The sequence below is a fragment of the Sinohyriopsis cumingii genome, unplaced genomic scaffold (assembly GCF_028554795.1).
Source record: "Sinohyriopsis cumingii isolate HCF-2022 unplaced genomic scaffold, ASM2855479v2 utg001473l, whole genome shotgun sequence".
NCBI lineage: Eukaryota > Metazoa > Mollusca > Bivalvia > Unionida > Unionidae > Sinohyriopsis > Sinohyriopsis cumingii.
In genome coordinates this window covers 147,922-160,499 of record NW_028316004.1, presented here as the reverse complement: position 1 = coordinate 160,499, position 12,578 = coordinate 147,922, and the positions used below count along the sequence as shown (strand labels likewise).

Here is a 12,578-nt window from a genome sequence, read left to right as displayed (position 1 = left end):
TTTTGGCATGACCTAGATCTTTGAATGAAGGGTTCCATGAACAGTATGTGATTTTAATTCTGGCCACCATGTGTTCGGCGGGCAGGACACTGTATAGTATTTCCGTAATCTTCCTCACTTTCAGTTGTTTTCCTTTGAAATAATTCAGAGAAATACATTCTCTCTAAATCCTCAGGAGCAAAATCTTTCTTCAGTTTTCTTATATGTGGATCGTAAGATTATTTTCTTTCTCGTCAAGCCCTCACAATAGTCTGCCGAAAGGCCTCTTACCGCTTTAATCATCTCCAATTATCTAATAGTATTCCACCTGCTTGCTGTGAATATCATTTTAATTGTTTTATACCAGCTTTCAAAGTCATCGTTCATTTATCCATAAAAAGTTTGGATGTGTTTAATGTTTCAATTCCATGGTATCAATGTAAAATCAATACTGTCTCGTCTGTTCATTTCACTTTTTGATTTTCTCTAATCAACCAGAAATAGTCGTTTTGTGTTCGTAATTGATCCAACTTCTAAAACCACTAGTGTCAAGGTACTTTTGTTCACGCGTGTTTTTCTGCGTGGTGTCAGTAACTCAACCTGTTATATTCTTCTTATTCCTTCACTTTGCTAGTTTATATCTTTGCATTTACCAATGAACGAATAAATTTTGATGTTCGACCTCCACTCTTGCTTTAATCTAAGTATACTGCCTTCTAATTTGAGCTCATGACCCCGTTAGCTTCATAATTAACTTGGGTCGGGCCTCTGGGGCATCGTGATCACCATTACTTTCATAATTTGCTTGCGTCTGAGACACCGTGACACCTTGATCACCACTTTCGTTTTAACGGGCCTCTCTTTATCAGAACTTGCTAAAATTCATATCAAAGATGTCTAATATTCTGTCGTTCCTCATTCGGCAAATTCATCCCTGACTTAGCTTCTTCATCATCCGAACCTGATTGTTGTGGCAGTTCAGTATTCTAGTCGTCAAGGGTTATCAACATCACATCACGTTTATATCCGCGCAGTCAGTTAATATAATATATCATATCAATGCGCCTGCCTGACACATACCTGGTAGTTGCAGTCGTTTACTTTTCCAACAACGTCATTTAACTATTGCCATTATGTCCTCATATTCAATATACGTGACGGCCTTCACAGGGACGTTATTTCAACTTTTTTGGGGGGTAGGGGAATTGACAGGCTTGTTAATTTCGTTTATAGGCTACAGCAGTTTTATAGCATATGCAAATTCGGAGTGGGGGGAAATGCCCCCCCCCCCCCCCGCCATTCTGTTCTCGTCAATTGCCTTGATTTTCTTTTGCTCGTTCAATAAGTTCGCGTTCACAAGAATACCGAAGTCAGCCAACTTCTCAAGTATGTTCATAACGTGTTCCACAGTGGATTTTCTAACATTCTCTTTGGTAGTGAATATGTCTCGAAAATTGACAAAGGCACCCAGTAGGTCAAACGTGTAAGATCTCAAAGAGTGCACACCCAGTTTCCTCACGTGGACTCCGCGATATGTACTCAATAAATATCGTAGCATATCATCCCGGTCATTCTCATTGTTTGCTCTTAACTTGTGAACAGTGACATCAACGTTTCGTTGAAGTGGTTGCTCTACTTCTCCGTTTGCTTGTGGTTGATACGGTGTTATTGCAGTTCCGCGGATAAATTTATTAGGACATGCCTTTGTTATAACAAAGTGCTAACAAAGCTTGTTCCTTTATTTGTTAAAATGACCTCTGGTAAACGAACTCAACTGAAAACCGACCACCATCGTGTTTTTGTTACACTTGTTATCTCCATATCCTTCAGAGGACAAACCTCGGGATTCCTCGTAGAGTCACCGTCTCTAAGAGTTAAACTATATTTGTCCACATGTTGTCCTTTAATAACGGTCTCACAATATCTATAAGGATACCAGAGAACAATTCTTGTTTTTCTTTAGCCGTTGACAATTTGTGTTCTCTCTCATACAGATAGTTTCCCTCTCATATGACACTCATGTCACATGATACAATGTTCTTTTACATTTGCAAATAACTCAGTCCAACAAAACAATTGGGGAATCATTTTCATCTTCTCATACCCTAGTGACTTGCACGGGATCGCTCATGTATCGCTTTCTTACGTCCTTGATATTTATATGACCAGCCAATAAAGGTTAAGTGAATTTACAAAATGGGGTGTGGAGGTGTTGTTTTGAAGTGTGAGTTTAATCTTCTAAGATTCGATTCAGAAGCAGGTTTGGTGTATAATAAAAAGTACATTTTCTTTTTCCAGGGTAAATGCTGAATATATTTCATCTTGTGGCACACACACACACACACACACACACACATATTTGTGCCTGCTGAAAGTGCTATCACATTGTCGACAGGTACGGGACCATTATTAGTCTTTCCGCAACACACACACACACACACACACACACACACACACACGTATATATATCATCTTTGTTTTGTACCACGTGATGATTTATATTCGGTATTAACATCGAAAAATAAAATAACCTCTATATTTGTGCCTGCTGAAAGTGCTATCACATTGTCGACAGGTACGGGACCATTATTAGTCTTTCCGCAACACACACACACACACACACACACACACACACGTATATATATATATATATATATATATATATATATATATATATATATATATATATATATATATATATATATATATATATATATATATATATATATATATATATATATATATATATATATATATATATATATATATATATATATACATACATACATACATACATACATACATACATACATACATACATACATATATATATATATATATATATATATATATATATATATATATATATATATATATATATATATATATATATATATATATGTGTGTGTGTGTGTGTGTGTGTGTGTTGCGGAAAGAGTAATAAATATATACATGTATGTATGTGTCTGTCTGTCTGTTTGTGTATGTGTATGTTGCAGAAAGACTAATACTGGTCCCGTACATGTCGACAAAGTAATAGCACTAGTGTGTTACGTTTCAGGCTCTTGAAAAAAACCTTACGGTTTTAGGAATAAAATCCAAAAAATAATAAAAGAATTATAAAATGGAAGTCCTAGAAATAGAAACTCCTTAATGAATCTGAGTTGGAGTCCTGATAAAAAAATCCAAGATTGAGGACGATGACGTATGTAATAATCAGTGTTTTACTGATGTGTCAACAGTTCTGTACGAGCACCTATTTCCAGCGAAAAGAATTAATAATTCCATAAAATAGAATTTCAACTCAAACTGGTCACAACAAAACACCTTTAAATGTCAATGGTTTATAACCCAACTGACTAAATTCTCTATAGAAAAGAGTTATACACTAATCTAAGACGCAAAACAGATTACCGTACGAGGGTCACATGATCATGTTTTTAGATCATTATATAAGTCTTTTACATACCTAATGTCACGTATGGCCTCGAATAAAACCAATGATTTTTGCTCTGAGAAAAAAAAAGCTATTTACTTCAACTCACTGATTTCTGAATCAAGGTCAGGAACTAGGTCAGCATTAGATACAAAGATACTATTATTAGTGTTTACGATAAAACAGTCAGGTCAAACTAATTTCTGGAAAATGTCAAATTCAGTAAATAAAATTACATTACAAAAGCATGTAATGGAATAAAAAATTTTTTACACTAACAAACATATAAATGAATTAAATCAAATATAAATTAAATCAAATGTACATAACAATATGTATGCATGTATGTATGTATGTATGTATGTATGTATGTATGTATGTATGTGTGTGTATGTATGTGTGTGTTTCTATGCGTATGAAAGATGATAGAACTGTCAAACAAGTTACGGTTTCTCAGCTGGATTTAATGTAAAATGCAAAATACCGTTCATGCCTTTTTCATATGAAAAGATATGATGTATACAATGGCATCAAAGGTTCCTTTCGGGCCTTTATAAATAAATGAGCATTTAATGATTAAGTATATATATTTTGAACATTGAACAGTCTCAGGCAATAATTGGGGATTCCATGTCACAGTGTCTAAAGAGGAAGTGATTAATTTTTAATACCATTTGTCTCTAGAAATCTCATGATTACAAAAAAGAGAAAACAAAAATACAGGAAAAGGTGATCAACCGATTCGCAAAATGAAAATATTTACATGTTATGATCAGTATTTCTCTTCTTACAGTAGCTGCGACAATATTCACTAACAAATTAAATAGCTACCACACCTACTAAATCTGATACTGCTACTATCAACAAAACTACTCAAAACGACCTCTACTACCACCATCAGCAGCAGCAACAACACATAATAATAATAATAATAATAATAATAAGCAATAATATAATTTTATATTCATCAATTTACCCAGGTAAAAGTAATTTAGTTTGGCCAGTAATTAAGGTTTCCCACTCTCTTTAGCTTCTTGGCCGAATCTCATCGTATCTCTCTGACAAAGACATACTCCAGAGGCTGGTAAGACGATAATAAATCCATTCAAAATCCCTGAGTAGTCTGCATGACTCCAGCATCTGGTCAGGGACTACGCGATGGGAGCATGACCCGTTTATCAGACTCCGGTTAATAACAAATAGAAAAGTATCATTTAGCACACGAGTTATTTCGGGCATTATTTGTATACACAAAACCAGGAGTTATCTACATCAATAGGCGGTGATTGAGAGTTCATTATTTCGTGTGCTTAGAAATTAACCGCCAGACCAGTATAGTGTTAATAAAGAGCGCAACACCAGGAGCATAACGCACACCTGTAACTCTTGCAATATCCTTTAGTTATACTTCATTCTAAATGAAATGGAGGGGAAAAGTAACCCGCTTACCTGTATCTTAAGTGACGATAATGCAGCTTTACAATTTATTCGATTCAAACTATATTTACATGGAATATACTAATGTGAAAAAAGATTTTGTTGTCTTATAGAAGTTTGTTACTGTGTCCTAACTATTCTCAATATATAAAAATGAATAAATAAATTATTTTATGTACAATTTCGTGCTATCGTCCATTGGCTGTAGACCATGTTCGAATACTGGTATTCAGACTGTTTATTTTCGTGGATGAAGTAGTCGGTTTCCTGGATTATGATGGGTCAAGCTTTAGCAAAACGAGATATACATCGAGGAATCATTCTGTACGATGAACAAAAATTTAGCCGTGCCTTAGAAATATGGCTTTCAGTTCTATCAAAATTGCGAAAACCACGAGATCGTTTTTCTGTCCATGGTTACATGTGCATGGCATTGCTGGAAACGGGACATAACAAGGATGCCCTTGAACATGCACTGAGACAAGTTGACATTGCAGAGTGGCAAAACAAAGATGTCCTCAAATCGGAAGCCTTTTATAATACAGCACGCGCTTTTCAGACATTGGGAGAAATTTCAAAATGCTTGACGTTTTGCGAGCGCAGTTTGAGTTATGAGACAGACATACCTGCGCTTCCAGGATACGTTCATCTATGCATGGGTTGTGCCTTTCTTGCACTGGGGTTAATCTCAAAGGCGTATATGAGCTTACAGTTCGCTTTAGATACATCGGAAGAACACGAGGACAAGGTATTGGAGCTGATGACTCGAAGTTCCCTAGGGAATGTGTTTACTGCTGTAAGAGATTATGAAACTGCACGAGAGCACCACTGGAAAGCTATTAAGGTCGCACGTGTATTTGACACAGATGATTCGTCTTTTAAATTCATGCGGCGAGTGCTGGTAAACGCCGCTGTCGTTATGTTAAAAGTGGGAAGTTACAGCGATGCTCTGGATATAGCTGAGGTGAGTAGTGACAACAATAATTACAACAACGTCACTTGTGCGTGTCCCAGTTTCTGATATATACATACTGCGTTTATTACTGTCATCTATGATTTTATTTTTCTAACCATATCATATCACATCTCTTCTAAGGTGGATATAACAAATCTTTCCAGGTTTTGGTCGATTTTTCTCCACTGAATTCACTGAATACTTTTAAGTATCCTTTCTGATTTAACGATCACCAATGATAGAAAATTATTAAAAGATGTTAATCGTTTAAAAAAATATAAAATCCACTCAAGCCAAGCTGTTGTTGTTTTCTTACTTCTTTTTATAATACACTTTTCTGTTGCTTCTTTCTGCGTTTGAATCGAATCGTGTTTATGTTCATGGAGTTCGCTTTTTTAAAATCAATACATTATTGCAAAGCTAGTTTATGACAATATGCAGGGCTTCATTTCAGCGGGTTTTATTTTGGAGGGGCCAGCTTAAAAGTAAAATATATGTTATGCAGTTAGTGCTGCTTTTATTCTTGAACTTTAAATGGATTTTTAAGTATAACACTTTACTATTTACCTGGATCTCTGTGAAGTTCATTTCCTACTTTTGACGCTTCAACGGTCTATAGAAAGTTACATTTTCATCATTCACGTCTTTCCCATTTGCTTCATTCAACCGTATATATTTATTATTCTTTTAATTTTACAGTTTTGTTTACATCTTATTAATTCTGCTTATAAATAGATATTTTTCTTCTTTGGCGTCAACGTTTTGACAGTGATATTTAAATATTCTATTTTAACATGTTCTCATTTAGCTTTAAGTCACTAAATACACATAGAACCGTTCTTTAAATAACTATCCCAAATCGTGCAGCACTGAAGAAATGGGTAAGTACAGTGGAAATTAACTTTTGGTAGTTCAGGATCTTAAAGCCTTCTTATTTACTGTCTTTACTCACAAATGTCTAATCCAACTGCATCCCCCCCCCTTAAAAAAACAACATAGACTTCGATAAATTGTCGCACAATGATGCGCCGGCATATCATGATCTAGGTTGTGTGTTATACTGATTGCTCCTTACAAACTGCACAGAACTAGATCTACCGGCGCATTGAGCGCCAGCAGATCTGGGTCTGCGCAGTTTGCACTTGGACTCGTCGTATAAACGAACACAGACTATATTATTATGTTTTCTTTTGTCCTGCTATAGCATTTGTTTAAGTATCTATGTGAATGATCTATACCAGAAGTGTGTTCTTAAAAACTGAGAATTTTCGTGAGACTTTTCTGTATATTCAGAATAACTCTTTCGAAAATGTTGTTGTTGGGTTTGACGCCATTTTTCACCACATTATACGCTACACATGGCGGCCATTAAATTTGATTGAGGAAGAAAATATGAAGACCCCTCGAAGAACAACCCACCCAGGGGAAGCTACTGACAAGCTTGCATCGGTCTAGGCGAGACTCAAACTCTCACTTACAGAGGTGTGAGGTGAGGGATCTGTAAAGTCAAGGCCACTCGTTGACACGTGGCTTTACGAAAATATTTTTACTAAAAAACTTACTCTGGTATTAGTCAATCTGATTGAACAAACTTGTCATTATTTCACACACACGCGCGCGCGCGCAGACGAATACAATCACACAATGAAAACCGTCTTCGAATAATAATAATTTGATCTATATAGCAGAAAATAAAGCCACTAACGTTACGTTGAACTTTACATGCACCGTTTGGCTCACCATTATCATGATTCTCTGCCATTTCATATTGTTCCTCCCTCCCCACTAACCGTGTCGCGAACTAAGAATGTGATAGCGTCACCTGCTAACATATATTACACCTATCCATTTTTTTCTCATTCAGTATATTATCAGCTTCGAAATGGCGCCAATAATCTTTTTATCAACCTGAAACCGGTTAACCCTCAGAATCCTCTTGCTAGCTATTTTATTTCGTATCGATAACTGATATAGTAATGAAATGCTGACTAATTATTGTAATTTGGTATGGTAATTATCGTCATTTGGTATGCTAATTATTGTAATTTGATATTCTGAATAATTAATGTAATTGATATTCTGACTAATTATTGTAATTTAGTATGGTAATTATCGTCATTTAGTATGCTGACTAATAAATGTAATTGGATATTCTGAATAATTAATGTAATTGATATTCTGACTAATTATTGTAATTTGGTATGGTAATTATCGTCATATGGTATGTTGACTAATTATTGTAATTTGATATTCTGAATAATTAATATTCTGACTAATTATTGTAATTTGGTATGGTAATTATCGTCATTTGGTATGCAGCTCTTGTGTTGTAGAGAAAACATTAAAATATAAATTGCATAAAATAAAATATTGTATCAAACATTTTGTGTTGCACATCGAAGGTTTCAGAAAGATATGAACTAACTGCTTTTGTATATGATTCAATAAATGATGAGAAGACTTGAAAGGCGTATTATCTAATTGTTCTAATAGATAACTATTTTAATGAAAAGGGGAATCAAGAAGACATTATGTATCTAAATTTCACACTAGCTTCAATTTGGTCGGACAGACACTCAACTTACAGCTGAAAATCTCCGTTTCCTTATTAGGTGTTTTCTCCCTTGTATGTTTAACTTATAAAATCCACCAGAACCGAACCCTTGAGATTCCGAAATCCCCTTAAAATGGAAATTTGTATTTGGTCTCTATTGTTTTCTTCTATAATACAATCAGTTTCCCTCAGTAAACTGAAACCCATCTACTTCGAATACCGAAACATATTTTTGGTCCCCGTAACTTATGTTAAACTTGGAAATTATTTTAGCTGCTAAACTGCCTAAATATGATATTTGTGGTCCAAAATGGCACGTGGTCATGCGTTAAGTAAAATACATCTCGCTGGATCAGATTAGCACATTCTGGATCATGCTTAATGCTGAGTCGCTCACCCAAAACTGTTCTAAGGATAGATAAAGAAGAAACAATACTCGACACATGCGCCACATATTAGGGCCCACAATAAGCTAATCCCAAGTGACCAGCTGCACCTTCAGGAAGGATATGCTTTTCAGGTAAAGTATTAAGAACCAAACGCTTGTAGATTAGCCTGACATCACTTTGGATAATTGCCGACTGAAACTGACAAAACAGTATGCGATAGGAACGTACTTCGTTCAGCTAAGTTTTCTTTCAATGTTATGAAAGCAAATAGCTTTCTTATTTTTTTACATACACACAAACACGCACGCACGCAAACGCATATGTTCTCTCATTATTATAAGGTCAGTCATATAATCGCTTTTCCTATGTTACACGCGCCCATGCGAAGATAATTATCTCTCTGACTCGTGAATCACGTGATAAGCATTAAGTTATTTTTGTGTTAAAAATGGTTGGGCTTTTCTTGTCTTCAAACTGAAGGCACGTATTGATGACGATATGTTTGTAAATCTACTTCTATAGAAAACGACATATTTGTTCACATCTGAGAAATCCCATGAAAACGAAAACATGTCGAAACTGATAATCAAATTTATTCCAAAGGAATTTTCGTTTTGAGTTTCACCCTGTATCTATGAAGATACAGCAAGGAAAAAAGGGAATGAAAAAAAGGATTTGGAATGGAGTTGGAGAGCCAAACAATATCTAGTATTTTCCTTAGACAACAAATCAAATTTCAGTCATAGAATCTACACTAACGTTAATTGGATAGTTAATGTACTGGGTTAGAGTAGAAGTCTGGGATATTTATGTCCTGTGAACTTAAATTATAGAACTTACGGCAAAAAAATGGCAACGTAAGTAATAGGTTTTCTTTGTAACAAAATGCATTCACAATTGTTTAAGAGCTTTTTTCACTAATGTGCTTTTCCGTTCTTTTCTTAAATGCTTGACGTAGATTATCTATGGAAAGAACGACTATAATCAAAGGATTAACGAAATTGAAATGTCATAGCAAATGTAAAAAGCCATTAACAGTATTGTGAAACAAGTGTTGAATTCATCTTATCAAAGAAGCAATTTATATTCCAGGAAGCCATAAAGGACGCGCTGACTTTTTCTGATAGACCAGTCCAATCTAGATGTCTATTAATTTTTGCTGAAGTCCACCGGGAACGCTACGATCTCAAGGTGAATTTCCGTTCCTTCAAATACAGTCCATTTTACTTCATTAGATGTACGCTTATCCAGAAATGAAAGATTCTAACGTTCACAACTTATCATAAAATGATGTTTGCATTGTATGGCCATAAATGGTATCTAATTAACTCCCCTTGGGCTCCCCATTGTCCATTAACCTTACCACTGCAGTATATTTCTTACCATTCCCGGTCACATTTGTATCTTGATGTATTTTGTGTGCACAGGTATATTAATTTATCTCCAAAGTCGTTAATTCACTGTTATTCTTAAAATCTTAAGAAGTCATATTTGTTTTTAAAGTTGTAAGTCATTCATTTGGTGTAAGTCTATATGTTTTTATTATAAATGAACCGTACCAAGGGGCGTACCTAAAGTATTTGGCATCCGGGGCGTATCCTTCATTTGGCACCCCCACAAATAATTTTAAAATGTAAACACACAGATATATATTTTATGTTTGCAAGCAGATTTTTAATTAGTACAGTGCAGTCATAAGCAAATTGGAATCAGCTTTTACTTTGGCTAATTTTCATTTGGTTTGAAAACTTGAACTATTATTTCAACTCTCCCGATCCCCCCCCCCATTCTGACTGTCACCTGGAGCGGACCGCCCCACCCACCCCGCACCCCACTTAGAACGCCACTGACCGTACACATAAGTCTTGGAATACCCATTTTATGCCACGTTGACTATATGTTGTATTGAATGGTCTCAGTCAATATCTATCTTGGTTGGTTATTAACATTTGATTTCTGCAACTAATTGTTTCCTCTTTTGTATAATTAAATAATGGAAAGTTCTTCAGTGGCATGTATTATCTCGAAACAGCATGTGTAAACACGTTGCTCAAATAACTCTGCAATATAATAACTTAGCAACAGTTTGAATTCTATAATTGTTTTGCCAAAAAGCCTTCTAGAATACCCCACTCCCTGCCCAAAATAGCATTTCGGAACTTATATTTCATCTATCAAACTGGCTTTGTTGTATCGTTTTCTATATCTACGTCACCTGCGCAATTCTTTGAGTGAAATAATAATATTTTCGAATTCTGAGGTTTGGATTTGTGTAACAAGCACTTTTGCTTCAAAGGAAAAGTTACATTTTCCCAAATACTTCATATAATCTAATGTTTATTTAACTTCGTACTCCGTGATTAAAATACAAAACATTAGAGTAATTTGTTTCTTCGCATGGTGGCGTTGGTTACGCGCAGTCCGAAGCAATACATTGACTTGCCTTCCTCAAGAATGGCGTTATCACTGTTAACACGTGTTTTGGAAATGTTTACGAACTGCCAAGAAATGGCTAAATTTGTAATTTATGTGCAATGTCGATGCACAAGTTATAAAATACGCAAGGAATAGTCAAATTTAGTAACGTTATCAAAATGCACCCATTAACGTATTAACCCCAGAGGTTTTTGTCTTTTTAGCCTGAAATGCGAGTAGGAAACACATTTTAGGGGCTGTTTCTGAATACATCGTAATACATCGACTTCCAAGAGATTTCCGGTTAACCTAATGCCTAGGTTGTTGGTTTTTTTGTGGTGCCTTACAGACCCATTATTTTCGTATCAAGACCACTCTTTATTCCAAATGCCCATCTTATTTTACGTTTTGCATCTTATTTTACTGATCCCGACCACTGTTAACCCTCTCTTCATATAGTACGATTACTGGCCAAGCGCTGAACCAACCCTATCTAATGCTGGGCCCAATGTCACGAACGTATATTAGGAAGAAGTCGTTCATAAGGCATATCATGGAAAAGAACTATTTCGTCAGAGAGTTTCACGATAAATTTCATAGGAAGTTTCCTATGATCTTTCTTAGATGTATATTAAGATAGTACTTAATGCGTAAGAAGCTAATGTATAGAACAGAATCTAAACTGTTTATAAATGGTTACAACTATTCAGACAAGAGAACCACGGCCTGGAACTCTAGCCCTCGATCGAAGACTTTTTATGAACCATGTGACCTTGACCCCAGTGTGTGATGGTTGCGCGAGCATATCGTTGAATGAGTTATCTATCCTAGCTTGATTTTGATTTCCCCAATTATAAGGAAAATACATTCTGATCTATTGCCACCATTAAAATCAGTTTGTTCTAGGAATTCAATCAGACTAGACTGTTATGTTATTCTTTTCTTTACTTCTATCCTTCTCTAAGACCGTGTTTGAAGTGAATAAAACATATCTAGTCCAACGCTATTGTTTTCATCTTCAAATAACATTGCTACACATTTTTATATCTTCATTTACCCTCAATCATATATCCCATGTTCTGATGGATGACATAAGTCTTTGTCTGTAAGAGCTCGGTTTCTGGTTACAACCGTAATGATTAAAAGTGTATATTTATTAATGTTCAGGTATTTGCCCGTAATTCCCGTACGATTACCCAAGCGCGAAGTTTTCAGCGCAGAGGTTAAATGGAAGAATACGCTAGTGTGTGTGTGTGTGTGTGTGTGTGTGTGTTTATTTTTAACGTAACTTTAACAAGTTTAGTCATATCGCCACGATATCTGCATTGTGGCAGTTTATAGTGATATCTAGCACTGGGGCATCATGCCGCAGACATGTAGCATCATGTCCCTGCCAGTCACATTATCTTGACA

The 12,578-nt window shown here is 35.4% G+C and overlaps 1 protein-coding gene across 2 annotated transcripts in view; it reads left to right on the top strand.

Annotated features, from left to right (window-relative positions):
- LOC149772458 (43 kDa receptor-associated protein of the synapse-like) overlaps nt 1-12,578 on the top strand; it is a 30,581-nt gene that overhangs the window by 1,039 nt on the left and 16,964 nt on the right. The window contains exons 1-2 of one of the 2 annotated variants that reach the window (XM_089947789.1): nt 4,814-5,816; nt 9,843-9,941. In XM_089947789.1, coding sequence (XP_089803915.1) covers nt 5,127-5,816; nt 9,843-9,941 — 789 coding nt within the window. In that variant the 5' untranslated portion in view covers nt 4,814-5,126. Of the gene's footprint in view, nt 1-4,813; nt 5,817-9,842; nt 9,942-12,578 lie in introns of those variants that run through there. The other variant, XM_089947790.1, reaches the window with a different exon arrangement.